General features: G+C 36.1%; 1 protein-coding gene across 13 annotated transcripts in view; it reads right to left on the minus strand.

Moving 5' to 3' along the window:
* PTBP3 (polypyrimidine tract binding protein 3) overlaps nucleotides 1–27,430 on the minus strand; it is a 127,535-nt gene that overhangs the window by 20,724 nt on the left and 79,381 nt on the right. For all 13 annotated transcript variants that reach the window (XM_078061600.1, XM_078061599.1, XM_036090934.2 and 10 more), the window contains 2 exons: nucleotides 20,782–20,892; nucleotides 19,150–19,324 (listed from right to left, as the gene is read on the minus strand). In XM_078061600.1, the coding sequence (XP_077917726.1) occupies nucleotides 19,150–19,324; nucleotides 20,782–20,892 (286 nt within the window). The remainder of the gene's footprint in view (nucleotides 1–19,149; nucleotides 19,325–20,781; nucleotides 20,893–27,430) is intronic.

Genomic DNA, 27,430 nt, shown 5'->3' on the forward strand with positions numbered 1-27,430 from the left:
CCTGGGAGTATTACTACACTTAAGAGGTAGAGGAAGGAAGAACATTCTAAGAAAAGAGAACAGCCTTAGAAAGAAAAAACAGAACAGTGAATTATAACTCCTCAGGATCTAGAGGAATAGCGTTTAAGGGGGCACAGGCTCAATAGAAGTCAAAGAGAATGAGAAATGCAAAAAGTAAAGAAATTTTAGAGCAATAGTGATTTAAATTTTAGAGCAGATTTTAAGAGTAAAGGGGAGGGTTGTTTTTCTCTCTCTCTTTTTAAAAATATTTTATTTATTTAATTTGACAGAGAGAGACACAGCGAGAAAGGAAACACAAGCAGGGGGAGTGGGAGAGGGAGAAGCACGCTCCTTGCTGAGCAGGGAGCCCGAAGCGGGGCTCGATCCCAGGACTCTGGGATCATGACCTGAGCCGGAAGCAGATGCTCAACGACTGAGCCACCCAGGCGCCCTGTTTTTCTCTTTTTAATGAGAGGGTGATAAGCATTTTATGGGAAGAAATATGTAGGCTATATTCTCCAGAGGAGTTAAAAGCTCAAAAAGTTTATTCTCTTCATTAAAAAGTTAACAGAATTTGTTAAATACATAGTTGTGATTTATTAAAATAATTAAAGAAAATATATAGTCATTAAGAGACATCAGGAATAGAGCTAGCAAGGAGAACTGCCAGTGAATGAAGATAGAAAAAATGAGATAAGTGACAGAATAAGTGATGAAATAAGAAGGGAAACATAACATTTACTGAAAACACATTGTGAGTCTAGCATTTTTCTAGTGCTGAGGAAGCACTGAACAAAGCAGACAAGAATCTGTCCCTGATAAACTTACATTCAAGTATGTTCAAGATCACAGATAAAATGATTCATTTTTAAAACAGAAATAACTATATTTAAGGCATAAAGGAAGACTTCACAAAGAAACTTCAATATGGATATGAGTAATTACAAAAATTTGCGCCAGAAAGTTAAACATGAGAGATATAGCAGATTGTATTACTGTTGACAAGTATTTACTTGTCCCTTCCATAATATACTCTGGCTAGTACTATGACTTGCGGTACACTTTTTTTTTTAAAGAGAAAGAGAGAGGGAGAGAGAATCCTAAGCAGGCTACACCCACAGCGTGGAGCTCACTGCCCTGAGATTATGACCTAAGTCGAAATCAAGAGCTGGATGCCTACCCGACTGAGCCACCCAGGCGCCCCCAGTGCCATACACTTTTATGCAATTCCCACTGCACTTAATCATATGAGTACACAAACAGATACGACATATACCACCTCTCTATACAGAAGCTTCAAGAGGCACTATGGGTTTACATCAGCTCTCCTTTTTTACTCTCTGCCGCAAGAATGTCACTTCTCAAATGGGGTGACACTTTCAGCCTGAGCCCTGGATACACGTGCAATACATGTGAAAGGCTGCTGCAAGAACGGATTCACAGCTGCATAAATGTCAGCAGTGTGAACGAAATAAATGTTAATTGCTGTAAACCACTGAGATGGGCGGGGGGGCAAGAAGTTATCTTTTTTTTTTTTTAAAGATTTTATTTATTCATTTGACAGAGAGCGAGAAAGAGAGAGGCAGAGGGAGAAGCAGGCTCCCTGCTTAGCAGGGAGCCCAACGCGGGACTCTATCCCAGGACCCTGAGATCATGCTCTGAGCTGAAGGCAGAGGCCTAACCGACCGAGCCACCGAGGCGCCCCAAGAAGCTATTTTTAAAACACAAAAAAACTAATAGAGATGGCTACGGGGGGATTGCGAGGTTGTGAGGCAGAAGACTAGTAGAAGGTTTTAGAAAAATAATGAAAAAAATTGAAGTAAGTACTACAGAACGCTAAATAGCAATGAATAAAAAAATTGGCAAACAATTAACAGGGATAAATTTTAAGTAATTTCTTCCAAATAAAATATGATGAATAAGAACATTTGTTAAAATTTGACAAAAGAATCATTGATAGTTTCCATTAATATATACTCCTCAAGCAGAAACAGAAGCATTTTAGCGAAGTAACCTTTAAAGACAATGAGTTAATATCTTTATGAAAATATTATACAAACCTTTATGAAAAAGGCTCAAGATCTGAATGACCAAGGATATTTTACATTTGGAAAATGTACCACCACAACAGAAATTAAGGCAATAAAAATTGTTAACATTTTTACCAATGAAATCATTTTATCAGTAATATTTATAATAGCAAAACCCTAAAGAAAATAGCTTAATGTCCAAATTGGAGAATGATTAAATAACTCATGAGTCACTATCCAACCTACAGAGCCATTTAAAATACTATGAAGAGTGTGTACTACCAAAAAAAAGCACAACCACAGTGTTTTTTTAAAATGTGAATACAGTGGCAGATGAAATAATATAGACCAACCTTAATGCAGAAAATGCCTGATGAAAGAGTAAAAAGATCTTTAAAAAAAAAATCAAAGAGCTGACAAGATGATAAAGAATAACCAGGTCAAAAACCTAACCCCCAAAAACTAAGCTTTGGTTTTGCCAGCCTCGTCGGGTAGTAGACAAGATGCAAATTCAAGGATTGGCCCAAGGAAGAAAGTCAATAGGTGACCTTTAGGGCATTGATCTAAAAGTGTATGCCTAAATAACCTACCCATCTCACCCTCAGAGAAGACTGCAAGAAAAGGCGCCTTTGTGTCCAGCAAAGAAGGGACAAAAAAGTTTCTGAAAAGTTCTAACCAAAAGCAAGCTCTGCCAATTTGCAGCTCAAATTTGTATTTCTTAGGAGTCCAAAATAAAATTAATAAAGTTGTGGATTTAGACTGAAATGGTCCCAAACACAGAGCCTTTAATGTTTCAGACAAATTCTCCCTAGAGGAGCATACCACGATCCCAAGCCTCAAAAAACTCATGTAATTAATTCTCTAAGTAAAATGAATACCTCATTGAAAGAAAGAAAGAAAGAAAGAAAGAAAGAGAAAAGAAAAAATCTAATAGAGATACAAATCACAATGCTATGATTTCAGACATAGGAATTATCAGATGAAGATTTTATTTTATTATTATTTTTAAAGATTTTATTTATTTATTTGACAGAGAGAGACACAGCGAGAGAGGGAACACAAGTAGGGGGAGTGGGAGAGGGAGAAGCAGGCTTCCCGCTGAGCAGGGAGCCCGATGTGGGGCTCGATCCCAGGACCCTGGGACCATGACCTGAGCTAAAGGCAGACGCTTAACAACTAAGCCACCCAGGCGCCCCTCAGATGAAGATTTTAAATAGTACAGCTGAAGAAATAAAAGATATGCCAAAAAATATCTGTAGGGCAGGAAGACACTTAAAAAAAAAGAACAAAATAAAATTTCTAGAAATGAAAAACAATTATTACACTCTAAATTACTGGCCAAATTTAACAACAGATTAGATTAATAACAGATTAGAGACCATTTGTGAAATCAAAGTTAGGCCCTAAGGAATTATTCAGAATGCATCTTAGAGAGGTAAAGAAATAGTAAGTATGAAAAAAAATTTGACACTCAGAACAGAGTTAAGAGGGTATAACAGGTCAAATCAAAGTTCTACAAAGTAAGAAAAGAAACAGTGAGAAGGGGAACTACATGAAAAGACAATGTCTAGAACCAATAAAAGGCAACAATCCATCAAATCAAGAAGCCCAAGGAAGCTCCAATCAGAGTGAATAAATCCTTAAACAGACACTTTACACTGAAACTACAAGACATCAAAGATGAAGAAAATATCTAGCAGCAGTTAGGTTGATTCAGCTGACTTTCTAAGAGAAAAATGAAAACCAGACATCATCAAATGATTTAATACACTGAATGAAAAGAACAATAAATATACCTAGATATATATTTTATATCTAGAAATATCTAGAACTCTATGGTAGGAAAAATATCTTTTAAAGCTGACAGCAGGGGTGCCTGGCTGGCTCACTCAGGAGAGCATGTGATTCTTGATCTCAGGGTTGTGAGTTTGAACCCCACATTGGCTGTAGAGATTACTAAAAAATAAACTTTAAAAAATAAAGTAAAATAAAATAAAACTGACAACAAAATAAAAACATTTTTGAACAAATGAAAACTTCAAATATGCTACCATGGACTTCCCTAAGTGAATACTAAAGGATATCCTTTAGGCAGAAGGTAAGTGAACCCAGATGGCATATCTGAGTTGTTTTTTGTTTTTAAAGATTTTATTTATTTATTTGACAGAGAGAGACACAGTGAGAGAGGGAACACAAGCAGGGGGAGTGGGAGAGGGAGATCAGGCTTCCCGCTGAGCAGGGAGCCCGATGTGGGGCTCAATCCCAGGACCCTGGGATCATGACCTGAGCCAAAGGCAGATGCTAAACTACTGAGCCACCCAGGCGCCCCGGCATATCTGAGTTGTAAGAAGGAAATAAAAAGTCTACAGTCATGTATGGCTTGATCTAAGTGAACATTTATTACATAAAACAATACTAACAAATTGTCAGATTAAAATAAAAATTTTGAAACATAACAATAATATCATGAGTTAGGAGAAGGTAAAAGAGAGTAAAAGGAGTTACAGTGCCCTAAAGTTCTTATATTATGTAAGGAAAGGGGACAGTATCAGTTAACTTTAGATTTTAATAAAGTAAGTATGAAAGTTAAAAATCCTAGATGAAGGGCACCTGGGTGGCTCAGTCGGTTGAGCGTCTGCCTTCGGCTTAGGTGTGATCCCAGGGTCCTGGGATTGAGCTCTGCATCCGGCTCCCTGCTTAGTGGGGAGTCTGTGTCTCCCCCCCACCCCCCACTAATTCTCTCAAATAAATAAAATCTTAAAAAAAAATCCTAGATGAAAATACAAAACAGTATTAAACTTCAAAAACAGCAGGAAAAACAGCATAATAAACAAACATTAATTTAACAAATATTTTTAAAAAAGATTTGTTTATTTTAATAAGAGAGACAGCGCAAGTGGGGTGAGTGGAAGGGGGAAGAGAGAGAGAGAGAGAGAGAAACAGACTCTCCACTGAGTGCAGAGCTCGATCCACAATCATGACCTGAGCTGAAACCAAGGGTTGGATGCTTAACCAACTGAGCCACCCAGGCGCCCCTAATTTAACAAATATTCATGAATGCCTATTGTAAGCTAAATAGAAGACAAAATATCTACCCTGCTGAAGCTTAATTCTAGTGATGAAAACAAAATAAACAATAAATACAGTAAATAACTGTAGGTAAGAAGGTGACAAATACTATAGAAAATAGAACAGGAAAAATCAGGAGTACTGAGGGAGGGCTGGTCAGGGTAGGTCAAAGGCAGCATGAAGAAAATAGAGGATATCTGAAAGAAAAGTACTCCAGGCAGAGGGAAATACACACTGGATAATCCGGAGGTAGGAACATACTTAACATGTTTTGTATACTGGAGAGACTGTCAGTTTGGTAAGCAGAAAGAGAGCAAGGGGGGGTGGGCATCAAAGAAGATATTCAAAAAGTAAAGCTGGGGTGGATCGTATAAGGCCTTGTAATCCAAAGTAAGGATGTGAGCATTTACTCTGAAAGAAACAGGAAATTGTAGAGGACTTTCAGTCAGCATTAGACTGAAATTGATAGGACTCACTTTTCTAATTTACACCCAAATAAATTGTACATACATAAAAGTTGTTTTGTGAAGTTTTGACATATTTATTTTTAAAATTTTATTTAAATTCAATTTAGTTAACATATACTGTATTATTAGTTTCAGGGGCAGAATTTAGTGATTCATCAGTTGCATATAATACCCAGTGCTCATTACATCAAGTGCCCTCCTTAATGCCTGTCACCCAATTACACCATCTCCCCAACCCCTTCCCCCGCTCTAGCAACCCTCAGTTTGTTTCCTATAGTTAAGGGTCTCTTATGGCTTGCCTCCCTCTCTGTTTTTATCTTATTTTTTCCCCTCCCCTAAGTTCATCTGTTTTATTTTGTTTCTTTTAATTTTTAAAGATTTATTTATTTGAGAGAGAGAGAGTCAGCACACAAGTGGGGGGTGGAGCAGAGGGAGGGGAAAAGCAGACTCCCCGCTGAGCAGGGAGTCCGAGGCAGGGCTTGGGCCTAGGACCCTGAGATCATGACCTGAGCTGAAGGCAGATGCTTAACCAACTGAGCCACCCAGGTGCCCTTTTCTGTATTGTTTCCTAAATTCCACACATGAGTAAAATCCTATGGTATTTGTCTTTCTTTGACTTATTTCGCTTAGCATAATACTCTCTAGTTCCATCCACGTCGTTGCAAATGCAAAGATTTCATTCTTTTTGATGGCTGAGTAATATTCCATTGTGTATATATCCCACCTTTTCTTTATCTATTCATCTGTCGATGGACATCTGGGCTCTTTCCAGAGTTTGGCTATTGCGGACACTGCTGCTATAAAAATTGGGGTGCATGTGCCCCTTCGAATCACTGTTTGTATCTTTTGGATAAATACCTCGTAGTGCAACTGCTGGTGGTAGGGTAGTTCTATTTTTAACTTTCTAAGAAACCTCCATACTGTTTTCCAGAGTGGCTGCACCAGTTTGCATTCCCACCAATAGTGTAAGAGGGTTCCCCTTTCTCCTCATCCTCTCCCAACATCTATTGTTTCCTGATTTGTTAATTTTAGCCATTCTGACTGGTATGAGGTGGTATCTCGCTGTGGTTTTTTATTTGTATTTCCCTGATGGCTGAGTGATGTGGAGCATTTTTTCATGTGTCTGATAGCCATTTGTATGTCTTCTTTGGAGAAATGTTCATGACTTCTGCCCATTTCTTGATTGGATTTTTTGTTTTTTAGGTGTTGAGTTTGGTAAGTTCTTTATAGATTTTGAATACTAGCCCTTTATCTGATACGTCATTTGCAAATATCTTCTCCCATTCTATCGGTTGTCTTTTGGTTTTGTTGACTGTTTCCTTTGCTGTGCAAAAGCTTTTTATCTTGATGAAGTCCCGATAGTTCATTTTTACCCTTGCTTCCCTTGCCTTTGAAGTTGTGTCTAGCAAGAAGTTGCTGCGGCTGAGGTCACAGAGGTTGCTGTCTGTGTTCTTCTCTAGGATTTTGATGGATTCCTGTCTCACATTTAGGTTTTTCATCCATTTTGAGTCTTTTTTTTGTATATGTTGTAAGAAAATGGCACAGTTTCATTCTTCTGCATGTGGCTGTCCAATTTTCCCAACATCATCTGTTGAAAAGACTGTCTTTTTTCCACTGGATGTTCTTTCCTGCTTTGTCGAAGATTAGTTGACCATAAAGTTGAGGGGCCATTTCTGGGTTCTCTATTCTGTGCCATTGATCCATATGTCTGTTTTTGTGCCAGTACCATACTGTCTCGATGATCACAGCTCTATAATAGAGCTTTAAGTCTGGGATTGTGAAGCCTCCAGCTTTGGTTTTCTCTGTCAACATTTCTTTGACTATTCGGGATCTTTTCTGGTTCCATACAAACTTTAGGGTTGTTTGTTCCAGCTCTGTGAAAAATGTTGATGGTATTTTGATAGGGATTACATTTAATGTGTAGATTGCTTTGGGTAGCATAGACATTTTAACAATATCTGTTCTTCCAATCTGTGAGCATGGAATGTTTTTCCTTTTCTTTGTATCTTCCTCAGTTTCTTTCATGAGTATTCTATAGTTTTCTGAGTACAGTCCTTTGCCTCTTTGGTTAGGTTTATTCCTAGGTATCTTATGGTATTTCGTGCAATTGTAAATGGGATCAATTCCTTTACTTCTCCTCCTTCTGCTTCATTGTTAGTGTATAGAAATGCAACTGACTTCTGTGCGTTCATTTTCTATCCTGTGACTTTGCTGAATTCCTGTATCAGTTCTAGGCATTTTTTTGTGTGTGGCGTCTTCTGGATTTTCTAGAGTATTATGTCATCTGTGAAGAGTAAAAGTTTGATTTCTTCTTGCCATTTGGATGCTTTTCTTTTTGTTGTCTGACTGCTGAGGCCAGGACTTCCACTACCAAGTTGAACAACAGTGGTGAGAATGGACATCCCTGTCCTCTTCCTGACCTTAGTGGAAAAGCTCTCCGTTCTTCCCCACTGAGTATGATATTTGCTGTGGGTTTTTCATATATGGCTTTTATGATATTGAGGTATGTTCCCTCTATCCCTACATGGCACAGAGAGTTTTTATCAAGAAACATGCTCTATTTTGTCAAATGCTTTTTCTGCATCTATTGAGAGGATCATATGGTTCTTGTCCTTTCCTTTATTTTTTTTATTTTTTTAAAAAGATTTTATTTATTAATTTGACAGAGAGAGACACAGCAAGAGAGGAACACAAGCAGGGTGAGTGGGAGAGGGAGAAGCAGGCTTCCCACTGAGCAGGGAGCCTGATGCGGGGCGCAATCCCAGGACCCTGGGATCATGACCTCAGCCGAAGGCAGACGCTTAACGACTGAGCCACCCAGGCACCCCTGTCCTTTCCTTTATTAATGTGGTGTATAACATTGATTAGTTTGCGGATGTTGAACCAGCCTTGTGGCCCAGGAATAAATCCCATTTGGTCGTGGTCAATAATCCTTTTAATGTACTGTTGGATCTTATTACTAGTATCTTGGTAAGAATTTCTGCATCCATGTTCATCACGGATATTGGTCTGTAATTCTCCTTTTCAGTGGGGTCTTTAAGTTTTGACATATATTTAAAACATGTGAAACTATCATCACAACCTAGATAACATTTCATCATTTCAAAAATTTCCTTGTGTCCCTTTGCAATCCATCTCTCTCCAAACCCTGTCCCCAGGCAACCATTGATCTGCTTTCTGTCACTACAGATTAATTTGCATTTTTCAGAATTACACATAAACAGAATCATACTATAGATGGTCTTTTAAAAATCTGGTTTCTTTCATTCAGAAAAATGTTTTGTTGGCTTCCCTCATTCAAAATAATCCTATTTTCCTTACTGATTTATTCCTCTGTATTTAAATAGTATTTCATCATGTGGATAAACTATACTTTATCCATTCACCTATAATAGAGTATTTCTAGATTTCAGTCATTATAAATAAAATTGCTATGAACATTTCTGCACAAATATCTGTGTGGACATGAACTTTGGGCAAATGATCAGGAAGAATGACTGGGTCACAGTGTAGGCTCACATTTAAGTTTTAAAGAAACTGCCCAACTCTTTTCCAAAGTGTCATTGCTAAATTTTACACAGTACGCAGTGAAAGACGGTCCACATCCTCAGTACAGTAAACTTTGTAAAATGTAGCTATTCTAATGGGCATGCAGTCTTATAGTGATTTTAATTTCCATTTCCCTGATGACTAGAGATTTTGAGCATCTTTTCACGTGCTTGTCCTTCATACACCATCTTTTGTAAAGTATTTCTTCAAATCTTCTGCGCACTTTTTCTTAGTTTATTATTATTGAGCTATAAGTGGTCTTCATATAACTTGATCTAATTTGATATATGTGTTGAAAAGGTTTTTCTTCAAGTCTATAACCTGCTTTTGATTTTCTTGATCTTTCAAGCACTGAAACTTTTAAGTTTCTATTTTAATTCCAGTTAGTTAACATACAGTGTAATATTACTTTCAGGTAATAATTAAGCAGACACTTAACCTACTGGGCCACCCAGGTGCCCCTACTGAGGATTTTTTTAAAAAGACTTATTTATTTTATTATTTGAGAGAGAGAGCGAGAGCGTGTGCGTGCGCACACGAATGTGCACAAGTAGGAGGGGCAGAGGATCCCAAGCAGACTCCATGCTGACCAAGGAGCCTGATGCGAGGCTTGATCTCACAAGTCTGAGATCATGACCTGAGCTGAAGTCAAGAGTTGGACACTTAACCAGCTGAGCTACCCAGGTGCCCCTAGTATTTTACTGAGGATTTTTGCATCCATGTTCATCACGGATATTGCCCTGTAGATCTCTTTTTTAGTGGTGTCTTTATCTGGTTTTGGTATCAGAATGATGTTGGTCTCATAAAATGAATATACAGGTTTTCCTTCCTCTTCTATTTTTTGGAATAGTTTGAGAAAAACAGGTATTAACTCTTTTTTAAATGTTTGGTAGAAATTACCTATGAAGCCTTCTGGTCTTGGAATTTTGTTTGTTGCGAGTTTTTTGATTACTGATTCAGTTCCTTGGCTGGTTATCAGTCTGCTCAAATTTCCTATTTGTTCCTGTTTCTGTTTTGACATTTTATGTTTCTAGGCATTTATCCATTTCTTCTAGGTTGTCCAATTTGTTGGCATATAGTTTTTCATAATATTCTCCTATAATTGTATTTCTTTGGTGTTGGTTATTTCTTCTCTCTCATTTGTGATCTTGAGTCCTTTCTCTTTTTTTCTTGACAAGTCTGGCTAGAGGTTTATTAATTTTATTGATTTTTTTTCAAAGAACCAGCTCCTGGTTTCATTGATCTGTTCTACTTTTTTAGTTTCTGTATCATTTTTTCTGCCCTCATCTTCATTATTTCCTTCCTTCTGCTGGTTTTAGGTTTTGTTTGTTATCCTTTTCTAGCTCCTTTAGGTGTAAGCTTAGGTCATTTATATGAAAATTTTCTTGCTTCCTAAGGTAGGCCTGCATTACTTCCCTCTTAGAACCACTTTGGCTGCATCTCAGAGGTTTTGGACTGCTGTGTTTTCATTATCATGTTTCCATGTACTTTTAAAAATTTATTTCCTGGTTGACCCATTCATTGTTTACTAGCATGTTATTTAACCTCCATGTATTTATGATCTTTCCAGATTTTTTCTTGTGGTTGACTTCTTGTTTCGTAGCATTGTAGGTATGTGCACAATCATACCACATGTGAGGTATGATTTAGATCTTGAATTTGTTGTTTTGTGGGCTAGTATGTGGTCTATCCTGGAGAATGTTCCATGTGCACCCGAAAAGAATGTGCATTCTGCTGCTTCAGGATGGAATATTCTGAATATATCTGTTAAAGTCATCTGTTTCACTGTGTTCTACAAACCCACTATATTTCCTTGTTCTCTGTTTAGATGATTGGTCTATTGGTGTAAGTGGGGTGTTAAAGTCCCCTACTATTATTCTATTACTATCGATTAGTTCCTTTATGTTTGTTATTATTTTATGTATTTGGGTGCCTCTATGCTGGGTGCATAAATATTTAAAATTTTTGTATCTTCTTGTTGGACTGTCCCCTTTAAAATTTTCTAGCATCCTTTTTTTGTCTCTTGTTATAGTCTTTGTTTTAAAGTCTATTTTGTGTGATATAAGTATTGCTACTCTGGCTTTCTTTTGACAACCATTTGCATGAAAGATGTTTCTCCTTCCCTTTACTTTCAATCTGCACGTGTGCTTAGGTATAAAATGAGTCTCCTGTAGGCAGTATATAGATAGGTCTTGTTTTTAAATCCATTGTTTTTAAATCCATATGTGTTGTGATTGGAGCATTTACTCCATTTACATTCAAAGTAATTATTGATCTGTGTTTATTGCCATTTTATTACTTGTTTTGTGGATGTTTCTGAAGATTTTCTCTGATCCTTTGTTCTTCTCTTTCATGTTTTGCTCATTTTCTTTAGTGATATATTTGGATTTCTTTCTCTTTATTCTTTGCATGTTTATTAGTGGTTTTTTTATTTTTATTTTATTTTTTAAAGATTTTATTTGTCAGAGAGAGAGAGAGCACAATCAGGGGGAGCGGCAGGCAGAGGGAGAAGCAGGCTCCCCGCTGAGCAGCGAGCCCGATGTGGGGCTTGATCCCAGGACCCTGGGATCATAACCTGAGCTGAAGGCAGTCGCTTAACCGACTGAGCCACCCAGGCGCCCCAATTAGTGGTTTTTTATATACTGTTACCATTAGGTTTGTATACAACCTCTCCTGCATAGCAGTATATATTAAGTTGACAATTGGTCAAGTTCTCCTCCCTATGTTTTAAATATATGTTATTATATTACATCCTTTTATATGTGTGATTTCCTTGACTGATTTTTTACAGAAATATTCATTTTTACTGCTTTTGTGTTTCCTACCTTTATACCGTCACTTTTGGTCTTTCCTTTCCACTCAAAGAGTCCCCTTTAATATTTCATGCAGGACTGGTTTAGTGGTCATGAATCCTTTAGTTTTTGTTTGTCTGGGAAACTTTCTCTCCTATTCTGAATGATAGCTTTGCCAGGTAGAGTATTCTTTGCTCCAGGTTTTTCCTATTCAGCACTTTGAATATACCACAAGCACTGAAACTTCTAATGTTTGATAAACAATACATAAATTATTTCCTTTTTTGGTTTGTGTTTTTTGTGTTCTAAGAAACCTTTGTCTATCCCAAGTTGCAAAGATTTTTTCCTATTTTTTCTTGTAGAAGTTGTACAGGTTTAAATCTTACATTATAGGTCTAAAGATCCACTTCAAGTCAATTTGTCTTGACAAATTGTACAAGATATGGAAAAAATGCTTATTTTTTCTAATATGAATATTTACTTGTCCAAAAACATGTTTAAAGATTTTCTTTCCCTATGGAATTTTACTTGTTGAAAAATCAGCAAATTAGATATGTATGGGTCTATTTCTACACTCTGTATTCTGCTCCATTAATGTAAATCTATATTAACTATCCTTTTTATACTACCAAACTAGCTTGATTTCTGCAGCTTTACATTAAGTCTTGCACTTAAAAAGATTCTTTTAAATTACTTTGACTATTCTAGATAGCTTCCTTTTCCATTTCTATATAAATTTTAGAAGTTCAGTGCATCTTCCTAATGTAGGGAAAAAGAAAATAAGAACTTAGAAAAAGAAATAAGGAATATGTTTTTATCAAGGTTGCTAAATATAAAATCAAGAAACAACAAGACTGCATTTCTATATTAGCAACAGTGAAGTAACAATGATCACTGAAACTTACACTGCATTTATTCCAGGCACCATTCTAAACTCTTTATGTACATTAGCACATTTAATATTTATCACAAGCCTACCATTTGAGTACTGTTATTATGCTCATTTCACATATGAAGAAACAAAAGTGGAGAGCAGTTAAGCAATTTGCCCAAAGTCACACAGATTATAAATAGTAGGTCTAGAATTAGAAATCTAAGAAGTATGATTCTGAGGAATAAATCTAACAAAGCGTGGAAACATTTATGGAGAAAAGTCACCAAATTCTCTGGAAAGACATTAATGAACATTCAAAAAAAATGGAGGGATGTACAATGTTCAAAGACTGGAGGACTCTACTTTAAAGATGTCAATTATCTTCTAAGTGATTTATAAAGTCAATGTAATCCAATGGAAACCCCAATAGCTTTTTTTTTTGAGGACTTGACAAGCTCATTCTAAAATTCATAGGTAACGATGATCAAGAACTACCAAGATACTCTTGAGGAATAAGGTGAAGAGATTTACTCTATCAGATATTGAGCCCTGTGGTGACGACAAAGGAAAGAATAATAAACAGACCCATGAACAAGGCCCAGGAAACTATTTAAGCAAATATTCAGCTGAAGTTAATTAGTATGTGTTAACAACTCTGAAGCCATTCTTTGTGTATTACAGGATTGAGCAAATAAGTAAACACGGTGAGACTAATCGAAACTAGATATCTCATTCTTGAAGTAGGGAGACAATAGTATGAAAAGGGTGCTGGGTTGGAATTGGAGGTATTAGTTAAAATTTGTGGGTTTTTAACCACATGGTGACATACGCTTATGAAGCACACACAGAGAAATATATTTATGAAATACACATACACACATATCCCAGTAATGTTCATTCAAAATGCCTAGAAGCAATGATGCTCCTATTAACAATGAGCTCATCTAATGCCTGGATATTGATTTCAAAATACCATTTCCCACTAAAAGGAACTAGGACTCACTGAAGTCAGCCAATTGCAGCACTAAACAGGGAAGTTAAAGAAGATCTGAAATATCTTCAGCCAGAGAGTCAGGAAGTGTTCAAATGATGATAGGGATATGTCAAAGGCAACAAAAGCCAGTGTGAAAGGGCTCCTGCTAGCCAAACCTGGGAAGGTTGAACATAAAATGAAAAATAATAGTACAAAACCTATAGAATAAAGTAAGAATCTCTAAGACCATACTGACATGAAAAAACAAATAAGTACTAAATAAGCCATATACACCTAATGCACAGTATAACGAATATAGACATTATTATACTATAATTATGTCATATAATATATACATCACTACATCACCAATCGTTACAATATATAAATGTATCAAAGTAGCTTGTTATACACCTTAAATTCACACAGTGTTATGTATTAAATTTATTCAAAATGAATGAATGAATGAAGGACGGAAGGAAGTGGTGATAAGAAAAAAGTCCTTTTAATAAAATCCCAGCTAATAAGTGTCGAAGGAAGGACGGCATTAACAAATCTCCAATAAGGTAGCCATCACAGTTTAACAACAAATTTTGGCAATGGATGATAAAATTAAAGAGTGAAAAGTGATGAAGAATAGTCTATTTATATAGTCTCAATGTATCACCCTATAAATTAATAACAGAGAAAAACAGTAATTGTACTGGGAAGAAACTTGGCAGAAACCACCTTAATTAAGTGATCAAAGTTAGTATCACCAGGAAATGGATACACTGACATCATGTGTCTCCTGATTTATCAACTGACAAAAAGGCAACACTGTTTAAGCTAAAACACCAGACACTCAAATTGAGAGACATTCTGAAATACCCAACCTGAAATCTTCACAAATGCAAAGATCACAAAGGACAAAGAATGAGGAAATGTTCCAAATTAAAGGACTCTAAAGAGACATGCCAAATAAATTAACCTGATACTGGTTTGGATCTTTACCAGAAAACATTCTCTTATAAAGAACATTACCACTTTTGCAATAGGTGAAATTTTTAAAAGGTCTATGGATTAGATAATGGTATTGTACGAATGCTAATTTCCTGATTTTGATTAACTGAACTGTGTTTAGGTAAGAACATCCTTGTTCTTAGAAAATATACACTGAGTTTTTGTAAAGAGGCATCGTGCCTGCAACTTACTCTCCAATATTCAGGGGAAAAAGAAAAAATAACTACCCACCCCCTCAATATAATCAGAGAGATAATGAAGTAAATGTGAGATGATGTGAATTGAGGAATCTGGATAATTCTGGTTATAAGGGAATTCTTTGTACTATTCTTGCAACTTAAATTATTTCAAAATAGAATTACTAAAATACTATAAACTTTATAAGTATATATCTCTGTCAGGGTAACAAAGGATTTCTTTTTCTTCTTTTTTTTTGGAGACACATTTTTTTTTTTTTTTAAGATTTTGTTTATTTGAGAGAGAGAGAGCACTAGAGAGAGAAAGCGAGAGCACAAGCAGGGGGAGCGGCAGGCAGCGGGAGAAGCAGGCTCTCTGCCGAGCAGGGAGCCCAACGCGGGGCTTGACCCCAGGACCCTGGCATCACGACCTGAGCCGAAGGCAGGCGCTTAACGATTGAGCCACCCAGGCGCCCCAGGAGATACATTTCTTTATTATACCAATGTAGAAACTGGGATATCCAAGAGGTTCCACAACTTGCTCAAAGTCACACAGCCAGTTAAATGATGAAGCTACAGTTCATTAATCTGTGTCTACTGAACAATGAAAATAATGATAAAGAAAAAAAAACTTGGTTTTAGTCACTGATTCATTCATTCAGTCTTTTTTTTTTTTTTAATAAATTTTATTTATTTTTTGACAGAGAGAGACACAGCGAGAGAGGGAACACAAGCAGGGGGAGTGGGAGAGGGAGAAGCAGGCTTCCCGCGGAGCAGGGAGCCCGATGCGGGGCTCGATCCCAAGACCCTGGGATCATGACCTGAGCCGAAGGGAGCGCTTAATGACTGAGCCACCCAGGCGCCCCTCATTCATTCAGTCTTGAACTGAATTCATTAATTCAGTTCCAAACACAGTTTTCAAGGTTACTAAAAGCAGACCTAGATCCTTTTGGGGGAAAAAATCCACATTTTTTTCAGGTCATCTGCAAAAGTGGGTTTCTTGGTAATTTGTAACAGCTTCCCAACCCCTATCAAGCAGTGGTACTAAACTCTGGCTTCTAAACTAAATACATTTTCCTTGGCTTTGTAGCTCAATGGCCTATGCTAACAGCTAATGATTTTGTTTAATGTATAGACCTTTCTCTGAATTCAGCAGTGATTTGGCATATTAAATAATACGTAGGTGTCTATCCCTTTTTATAACCTTTCTTGTTCCTAACGTACTAACTTCAACTTTAAAAAAAAAACTTATTATTTTTTAATTAACATGTAATGTATTATTGGTTTCAGAGGCAGAGGTCAGTAATTCATCAGTCTTATATAACACTCAGTGCTCATTACATCACGTGCCCTCTTTAATGTCCATCAGCCAGTTACCCCATCCCCCTACCCTGCTCCCCTCCAGCAACCCTCCGTTTGTTTCCTATGATTAAGAATTTCTTATGGTTGGCAACAAAGGATTTCTTAAGCAAGACATAAAAAACACAAATATAAAGGAAATGGCAAACAAATATGACTAAATAAAAATACCATGACAAGAATAAACCAGTAAGCCAAAAAATGGAAGAAACTATTTGCAACACATGTAACTAACAAAGGACTAGTAGGTAGGATATATATTTAAAAATTCCCGGGCACCTGGGTGGCTCAGTTGTTAAGCGTCTGCCTTCGGCTCAGGTCATAATCATGGGGTCCTGGGATCAAGGCCCACATTGGGCTTCCTGCTCAGCGGGAAGCCTGCTTCTCCCTCTCCCACGCCCCTGCTTGTGTTCCCTCTCTCGCTGTGTCTCTCTCTGTCAAATAAATAAATAAAATCTAAAAAAAAAAAAAAATTGGGGCACCTGGGTGGCTCAGTCGTTAAGCATCTGCCCTCGGCTCAGGTCATGATCCCAGGGTCCTGGGATCGAGCCCCACATCAGGCTCCCTGCTTGGCAAGAAGCATGCTTCTCCCACTCCTGCTCCCCCTGCTTGTGTTCTCTCTCTCACTGTGTCTCTCTGTCAAATAAATAAATAAAATCTTAAAAAAAAAAAAAATTTCCACAAAAAGAAAAGAAAAGACAAGAAACCAAACACAAAAAAATGGCAACAAAGTTAGAGAAAATTCGTAAGGGAGAATGGCCTATAAATAAAAACATGTTCAACCTCATGGGTGATCAAGAAAATCTCATAGCATCATTGTCCATAATAGCCTCAAGCTAAAACAACCCAAATGTCTATCAACAGAGGAATGGATAAACAAACTGTGATATATTCATACAATGGGTATCTATACACTTGACAGTACTGAGAATGAATAAGCAACAGCCACATATATAAATATGGATGAATCACAAGTCACAAAAGATGAAGAGCATGATGCCATTTACATAAAATTCTAAATAAAGGAAGAAAAAATGTTTAAATTAGCACTTAAGGCTGCATAATGCGTGGTAAGAAAAACACAAGGAAAAAGCAGAAAAGCAAAAGAATGATTACCATCACTTTAGACTGATCATCTCGGGGCAGGGAGGGAGGGAACATACAAAGAGCGCTTCTTCAGGATGTATAAATATATTATTTCTTAACCTGGGTGATAACTACATGGGTGTTAAGAAATATATTTGCATATTTTAGAAGCTTTTCTAATGGTATAATGTATATCACTAAAAACGGACAGAGTGCTTACGACTTAACCCTAGGAGATGTAAAGAACCTTTAAAAAAAAAACAAAAACAGATAGTGAGGTAGGAAAAAGTCAGGAGAGTGGTACTGCAGAAGCCAAGAGAAAAAAAGAAGGGAATAGTGAACCATGTCAAGTATTAGTGATAAGCAGAGTAAACATTCACATAATACTCAAAAAAGTATTATTATTCTCTGTTGATGAATGAGTTATCTCAAGATGTAGACATTACTTTGCAACGAGATTAAAATAATAAAAAAGGATGTTAATATTCTGATATTTTATATTCAGAAACCAAAATTCTTGAACATATTTTAAAACCTCCTCCTCCCATAGTGTATGACATTAATTACATCAACAGTATATATTCAATTACTGGAATAAGTCCAGTTCTGCATTTGATAGCCATGTTTTGGTAAACTTGAATGTGACAGCCTCAATTACTATCATGTATTACTGAAATTGTGATTACAAAGACCTTTGGGCTCTGCCAAATCGGACATGCTAAGTAAAGGCTGGTAACAAATATTATGACACAAAAATCTGGTTAGACCAAGACAAAAACTTTAACAATGCAGGAACATGAACTGAACTAGTCACCTGGCTTTTCCAGTTATAAATTAACAAAAAGTTTTTACTTGAAAATAAAGTTACAAACTTTTTCCAGAAAATTCTGGACATTCGGCAAAAGATTCCTTTTTCTCACCTATAAAATAAAGATGGACTAAATACCACTTAAGGTCTCAATGAGCAATATTTCATGGTGTCATTTGGGAAAGGGAAACCAATCACAATGGGTAATAAAATGTAATACTTTATCTAGATAATAAACCACACTTTTGAGGGTTGCAAAACCAAAAAGTATCATACATTAACCTAATGATATATCCAACTGAGCCATCCACTGCTTCTTCCTTTTTTGTTTTAAAAGTATAAATCTACTGATAACTAATTTTAAATAAAAGAAAAAAGCTCTTCAAAGCAGTATTTGCAGAGACAATTCAGAAGGCTGTATTTTTATTAATGAAAAAATGCAACTTCACACAAATTTAAGGTAGACAGGAGTTTAGATATTTAAAAAACCAAACAAAATAAAATAAATCCTCCTCTTTGAGTAGAAGAGGATTTCTATGGAATTATGCCATTTACATAAAGGGCACTAATTTAGGCCCTTGTTTTAAAATACCACTACTTGAAATAAGTATTTCTCTCAAGAGCACGTACATCAATATTCTGTGGCTATAAATCAACACATTCAAAGCAATGTTAATATGTAAGACTATTAATTTGAAGCAAATGGTTGTATGGCTTATAAAAGAATGTGTAAGATTAATGCTAGAAAATAAATTTTTAACTCAATTTTAGATATTCATTTGTTTTGCCAACTAATAGAATCTACTAATATTAAGATTTAATTAATGGACAGAATCTGTTCCAAGACTTTTTTCTTTCCTTTAGAAATTCTGAGAGAATCTAAGAAGAAAAAGGATGATACACATGGATTAATAAACTTGTAACTTCAGAAAACTTGCTTTGTACCCAAAATGGAACTACTCACCAAAAGCAGCAGCCATAGGGGGTTCAAGGGATGGCTGTCCATCACCAGTAGGAAGGTCTAAACGAGTGAAGTCTCTGCTTTTGTCATTATTATATTTCACATTAAGGCTGGTGAGCTTGGAGAAGTCAATACGCAGAGTGCAGCATGCATTATAGATATTCTGGCCATCCAGAGCCTAAAGCATGTAGAAAGGGACTGATGTTTTGTAAGACAACAACACTGATAAATCAAGTAGTCTCCACTTTGACACAGAGTGGCAATCAAGTGTAAAGCAGAGAGCAATGGACTAAAAGCCAAAGACCTGTGTTTACTTTTACCTCTGTCATTCACTATGTGAACGTGAGAGAAAGAAAAAGAAAATCTCAGTTTTTCACAACATTATAATAATCCCTATCTTGCCTGTGGTAAGATCAAATGAAAGAAGAGAAATGTAAAAGCTTGGGAAAATATCATACATTATTGAGCATCGTACTAGCTACCATTATGATTATTTTGTCCACAACAAATGTTTAAAGATGATGTGATTTTATATTTCATCTTAATTTTTAATATACTTTATATAGGTTAAGATGAAATAAAGCCTTTGTAAAGGGAATCTGTCAGAACCACAACATCTGAAGTTTCTATCTCTTGTTTTTTCCTCTTGTAAATTTATTTTATAATAGTTGGAATAATAATCTGAGGGAAATTTTGCAGTCAGTTCTGATACAAGACCAAAGATCAGCAATCCCTCCCTTCACAATAATGAAAATTTATCAAAGGGGTATTTGTAGCCACTTGACTTCCACAAATGCTCAAATTTGTAAAAACAGAAATCAGAAACCAAAACACATAAGAAAATGCAAATATACAAAAAACACTTTTAATAACAGTTACTGATGAGTACATCATAATGGTATAAAATAATATATACAGGCAAAGGGTACCAGCAAATATAAAGTCTATATTCCTAATCAAGAGGTAGACAGTGTACATAAAACTACTAAAAACCTTAGTCCCTATCTTTGAAAAGAAATTAGAAATAATTCAGATACTGATACAAGACAGAATTAGGGTTAGGAATAGATCTCAGTAGGACATGGGTCAAACATAACCAAATTGAATATGAAATTTTATATCTTGTCAAAAGTCAAGCACTCGTGTACTTAAAAAAAAAAAAAGACAATATAAACCAATAGCAGCAAACTTCCTAAAATGTAGTATCTTCACTAATTCAGAGCTCAACAAAATTCAATAGTAAATATGGTTACAAAAATAGTGAAATCAACCAATCTTTGGGCTAATTTAATAGAAGAAAATGAAGACACAAAGACAAAGGTAATTCTACTTTATTAGTCAGATTTTATCAGGAATACTGTGCTCCACTCTAGACTTTAAATATGACAGAAATGAGAGCCAGGGATCTGAGAAGTGATAAATGATCTGAAACCATTTCATATGAAGAAAGTAATTTTTAGCTTATTATTTTAAAAAGCATATGGAACAGTGCATTTAAAAACAGTAAATTTTATATTATGTATACTATAATTAAAAACATAATGAACTGCAACAAGGGAGAAGACATGATGGCATTCTTTGGTATCACTGAAGTGACTGATTAACAAATGAAAAATGAAAAAAGATCATAATTACCATTTTGGCATAATGTGCATTCACTGGGTCAGCATACTGAAGCAAGGCTTGAAACTGATTATTCTTTGTAAAGGTGATAATCTTCAAGACTGTGCCAAATTTGGAAAATATCTGGAAAAAGTTCATATTAGGTTAAATCTAAGGAAATCAGGTTAAATCTAAGGAAAAAGTTGGCTAATGTACCTTTATAAGTACAACTCGATTCATGAATTCCATTTTTAAATGAAAATAATCTCCTCTATTAAAACTGTTGGGACAGGGACTCCTGGGTGGCTCAGTTGGTTAAGCATCTGCCTTCGGCTTGGGTCAAGATCGCAGGGTCCTGGGATGGAGCCCCGCATCGGGCTCCTTGCTCAGCGGGGAGTCTCCCTCTCCCTCTGCCTGCCGCTCCCCCTGTTGTGCCCACTCGCTCTCTCTGACAAATAAATAAATAAAATCTTAAACAAACAAAAAAACTGTTGGTACAAAAATGACTTACAACCATGCATGGCTTAAAACAGTGCCTGACACAGTTCTGACAACAGGCACTCAAGTATTTAACCTATTTTACAGTCTGTCATAAATGGCACAGTACTAAAAACATGATACTACAATAGGAATTAATTAGTGTTATGAGATAATGGTGTTACAAAGCGTACAAATAAAGTGGAAGAGTCCTATGGATCAACTATTTCACCTTGAGAATCAGCATCTATTTCTCGAGATTTTTATAGGCAGAGAAACTCAAAATGTTCCTCTAGAGGCTGCTCTATTAATTCATTCAATATTCATAGAGCACTGTTCTAAGCCCTGGGAAATCAGCGGTGAATAACAAGAGTCTCTGCCCTGAGAAAGGATAGACCATAAATAAACAACATAATGTCTCATCATAAAAAAGTGTTATGAATAAAAATAAAAGGAAAAGGCATGAGAGTGAATTGGAATGCAAGTTGGGAAGGCGCAAGAATGGTCAAAGAAGGCCTCTCTGAAGTGTCTTTGGAAAAGGGGAATACACAGAGTGTGGGGATGATTTCCTGACAGATCCCTGGCTACCAATGCTCTTAAAATACTTCCTCTATTCCACCACCACAAAGGTTCCTGGCCAGGGTTACTACAATGCACTTTGTTTTCCCCTGACATCCCAACTTAAATTTGGATCTTCCTAAGCCAGAAATCTGTCCTTCTACTTCTAAAAATAAAAAGGTAAGTATTCCCTATGCTGGTTAAGAATTTGCTATTATCAAATACTATCTATGAGTGTCCTTAATAGCCAAATGGTCCTCCCTTGTATTTATCACAAAGAGTGATCAATAATAAATACCCTATGGGTGCCTGGGTGGCTGAGTCAGTTGAGCGTCCGACTCTTGATTGTGGCTCAAGTCCCGCATGGGGCTCTGCACTCAATGGGTCAGTGGGGAGTCTGCTTTGGACTCCCTCTCTCATTCATTCATACATGAATGAATGAATGAATGAATGAATAAATAAGATCTTTAAAAAATAATAATTACCTTAAAGCACAGGAAACAAAAAGAAAAAACAGGTAAATTCTACTTCATCAAAATGTAAAACTTTTCTGCTCAAAAGACACTATCAGATACAGAGCAAAACAGCAATCCACAAAACGGGAGATAGTATCTATAAATCATACACCCGATAAGGGATTAAAACCCAGAATGTATAGACTCCTATAATTTAGCAACAAAAATAATCCAATATAAAAATCAGCAAAGGACTTAAATAGCCAATAAACACATGAAAAGATCCTCAACATCACTAATCATTAGGGAAATGCAAATAAGAACTCAATGAGATACCACTTCACACCCATTAGGACAGCTATTATCAAAAACAAACAGAAACAAAAAACATCAGTAATAAATAACATGATGTCTCATCATAAAAAAGTGTTATGAATAAAAATAAAAGGAAAGGGATGAGACATATCAAGTGTTGGGGAGGGTGTGGAGAAAACAGAACCCTTGTGCACTGTTGGTGGGAATGTAAAATGGTGTAGCTGCTATGGAAAATAGTATGGTGGTGCTTCAAAGAAATAAAAAATATAATTACCATATGATTCAACAATTCCATTTCTGAGTATAAACCCTAAAGAACTGAAAGCAGGGACTCAAAGAGCTATCTGTACATCCATGTTCACAACAGCCTTATTTGCAAAAGATGGAAGCAGCCTAAATGTCCATCTACAAAAATGTGGTAAATACATACAATGGAATATTATTCAGCCTTTAAAAGGAAGGACATTCTGACACATGCTACAACATGGATGAACCCTGAAGACATTTAAGTGAAATATGCCAGTCACAAAATAACAAATTATGCATGATTCCACTTATATGAGTAATCTACAACAGTCAAATTCACAGAGACAGCAAGTAGAATCGTAGTTACCAGGGGCTGAGAAAGGGGGAATGGGGAATTATTCTTTAATGGGTTTCAGTTTAAGAAGATAAAAAAATTTCTGGAGATATGTTTGGTGATAATTGCAAAACAATGTGAGTGTACTTAATGTCACTGAACCACACACTTAAAAGTGGTTAAAATGGTAAAATTTATATATATTTTAAACTCCTCAAAATTAAATAAATAAAATTAAAACTATCCTAAAGTCCACATACTATTTTTTGGCAAAATATTCTTTAACATATTATCAGCTCAGAGTCAGACACTTCTTAGAGGAGATAACAGCATTCAACAAGATTTGTGGAACCAATTTGTCTTAGAAGGGCTAACCAAAAAATGTTATTACGTAAAATTAGATAGTCTGAGGGTTCTTTATTGAAATTCTTTAAAAATGTAGCTAATTTAATTATGTTCATATTTAGAACTTTGGGATCTTATCTCTCTCATTTAGCTATTTTGAAAAACATAAGGAATTTGGTTTTGTATTTTTAATGAAAATTTTGGTCCTGTAACAGGCATTTCCTCAGTACACTTGTGTGTCCTAGATAATATTCTTAGAATTTATAAAAGAATACCAAATTGCTATTATCAAATACTATCTATGAGTGTCCTTAATAGCCAAATGGTCCTCCCTTTTTTTTTTTTTGAAGATTTTATTTATTTATTTGACAGAGAGAGACACAGCGAGAGAGGGAACACAAGCAGGGGGAGTGGGAGAGGGAGAAGCAGGCTCTCCGCCAAGCAGGGAGCCCGATGCGGGGCTCGATCCCAGGACCCTGGGATCATGACCTGAGCCGAAGGCAGACGCTTAATGACTGAGCCACCCAGGTGCCCCATGGTCCTCCCTTTTTAATTGGGACGCCTGGGTGGCTCAATCAGCTAAGTGTCTGCCTTCAGCTCAGGACATGATCTTGGGGTCCTGATCAAGCCCAGTGGTAGGTTCCCTGCTCAGCGGGGAGTCTGCTTCTCTGCCCCCCGCCACTCATGCTGTCTTTCTCTCTCTCAAATAAATAAATAAAATCTTAAAAAAAAAAAAGGAATACCAAATTTGCCTTCTTCTCAGCTGACTGTCAAAGAATATAGATTTTATGTTGTATCTTTCTTCAAGATATAAGCATTCTTGGGAAAAGGTCTTGTATTTTCTTCATTTCCACCTTTGGTGATACTATGGTCACACACACACACACCCCAGTCTAAATATTGTAAGTGCATCAACTGAGTGTTGGCTAAAGGATTAGTAATAGACTTTTTACTGCAGCCACAGGTAGTATTCTAAAGTACAAGATTATATCATATATAATTTTGCCCTAGTGTACCTCTCTAACCACATTTCCTGATATTTTATATCACACTATTTACACCAATAACATGCAGTTGTCTATTACACCAATAACATGACTAAATATACCAAGTGGTTTCAAACTTCTAAGCCTACACATGTGGGTGTTCCCTTTTCTTAGAACCCTGTGCCTACCCTAGTATATTTTCATTTATCTTTTCCAAAACTCAGCTCAAAAGTAATGCCACCAGAAAATTCTCTGCCTCACCCAAATATCAACAGAGTTAATTCTCTTTCCTGAATATTACTCCCTTCTTGGTCTCGTATGTAAATGTTTATTTTGTTTTACTTACATTGTACTATACATTTGTTTACTATCTGTCTCCTTTAATTAGACTGAAAGCTCCTTGAAGGTATACACCTAGTCTTAATCATTTCTGTATCACTGAGTACAATTCTTGGCATATAAACAGGCACACTGTAAATGCTTATTATTAACTGATAAAGAATTACACTCAGATCTGATTGGAGAATTATGGCAACATGCAGTTTTTTTAAAAACAATAAACATTGGGATGCCTGGGTGGCTCAGCTGGTTAAGCATCTGCCTTCAGCTCAGGTCATGATCCCAGGGTCCTGTGATCGAGCCCCGCATTGGGCTCCTTGCTCAGCAGGGAGTCTGCTTCTCCCTCTGCCTGCTGCTTCCCTTGCTTATGTTCTCTCTCTCTCTCTGACAAATAAAATCTTAAAAAAATAAAAAAATAAACATTTTTGATGTAAAATATCTCATTAATGAAATAGTAAAATCATATAATTTTTTCCCAAATTTGGAATAATTTTACACTAAATTATGCATAAGCCTAGTTAATTTTCACCCAACTTTCAGATTTTATTAATGTTTACATTCTTTGTCTCATTTAACTTGAACATCACCGTGATGTACATCTTCACTGACTGCTGTTTGGCTGGGTGATTTTTAACTGAATGTGCTAACAGAATATAAATGGACTGAACTGGGTAAGCATGGAGAGTTAGTTATCTAGAGTCCCCTGGATTGTATTTGCTGAGAGAGGAACTACAAAGATCAATCTGATACTTTTGAATAAAGTAAGTGAGGACCAACATCAGGGAATCCAGGCTAATGCCTCAAGTGTGATTTTTAACATCTTTTCATTATTACCAAAATACTAAATTTTAAACAAATTTGGTTTCATAAGATTAACATTCCGCAAAGCTTAATATACATGGATTTATTAGTATTGATCACAATAATAATTTGACTCTTTGACTCTATTTCCCTAATATATTTATTTTGCTGTCATAAACATAAACAAACACACAGACTCAACTCTTGATGTCTCCTATGCATTTTAATCTTTTCAAACTTTAAAATGGGATGAAGAGAAAACTAAAGATCAAAGTCAGGTAAAATTAATCTTCATGGTGATTTTTATAAATGTAGCACTTACCAGAAACTGAAAAAGTTCATTTGTATTCATTGTAAAAAGTGTTTTGGCCATAATTTGTTTAAAACAGTTCTTGTACCCAACAAAACAGTAAGACTTAAGAACCAGAATTTTCTATTGCTAGCACTGACTCTTTTAGTATCATAATAATTGCTTTCTGCAAGTTATTTTTCTCTGCTCTGCAATTCAAAAAGATCAGTCCTTTATCCCAAAGACATTCATCTATTGGACATTCACAAAAGACCCCCATAAATAACAGTACTTGGAAGTAATGGATTATATGAGAACAGTGTTTTGAACTATTTCAGTGCACAAATAAATTTTTTAGTATGCAGGGTTGAATTTACATTATGGATCAGTCGATAAATATTTGCCTTCTTTAGCTACAAATACTCCATAGGTGATGACATCTAATCCAATAGTTTTAATTACCACCCATATGCTGATGATAACCAAATCTCCAGCCCTGAATTCTTATACCCAATCCAGACTTATTTCCCAACTGTCTATTCAACATCTGCCACTTGGATGCCTAATAGAAAACTTAACATCCAAAACACTACCTCCCACCCCTGCCCCAAATCTTTTTGCCCCTTCATTCAGTCTTCACTGTCTTAGTACAAGATGGCTATATTTTACCAGAGGCTCACACCCAAAATTTGGAAGGCATTCTTAATTACTCCTCTTTTTCTTCATAATCCACATCTACTCAACCCATCAGCAAATCCTTCCAAATACATCCATAATCATCACTTCCTGTGACCACATCCTCATGTGGGTCTCACCACCAGCTCTCATCTGGACTATGCCAAGATTGTCCACTTATGCCTACAGTTTATTCTTAACATAGCAACAAGAGTGATTCCATTGAGACATAAATCTATCATTTTACTCCTTTACTCAAAATCCTCTAATAGCTTCCCATCAGCTGGATCCTAACCCCTTCTCTGACTCTTATCATTTATGGCTTTCCTACTTTTTACATTACAATGACATAGACTCATTTCTGACATTTCAACACATTAAGCATACTTCCACTTTAGGGACTTTGCACCTCCTGTTCCTCCTGTTCTTTCTAACTAGATCATTATTCTACCACATGTACACATAACTTATATCCTCACATACTTCAAGCCTCTGCTCAAATGCCATATTGAAAAGCTCCCTTAACTTTCCTCATCTGAAATAGCACTGCTCCCATTTCAGTCACTCAATCCCCTTACCAAGAGCTAAAGAAAAAACACTAGCTTCAATAAATGTTAGAGAACAGTGAAGCTAATGCTAATTCTTCAGCAAAAAGTATAAAATAATCTGCTAATTAATTATAATAGAAGCAACCAAAGCCACACTTCCATGTATTCCTCCATCACAATATTCATCACATTTTATGCTATTACCTATGAAATTATATCTTACGTACCAGACAATAAGAGCAATGATCAGTTTATTACAATGCAATTACCTAGCATCTGATAATTACAGCTAACATTTCTTGAGCACTTAATAT

The sequence above is a fragment of the Halichoerus grypus genome, chromosome 14 (assembly GCF_964656455.1).
Source record: "Halichoerus grypus chromosome 14, mHalGry1.hap1.1, whole genome shotgun sequence".
In the NCBI taxonomy this organism is placed as follows: domain Eukaryota; kingdom Metazoa; phylum Chordata; class Mammalia; order Carnivora; family Phocidae; genus Halichoerus; species Halichoerus grypus.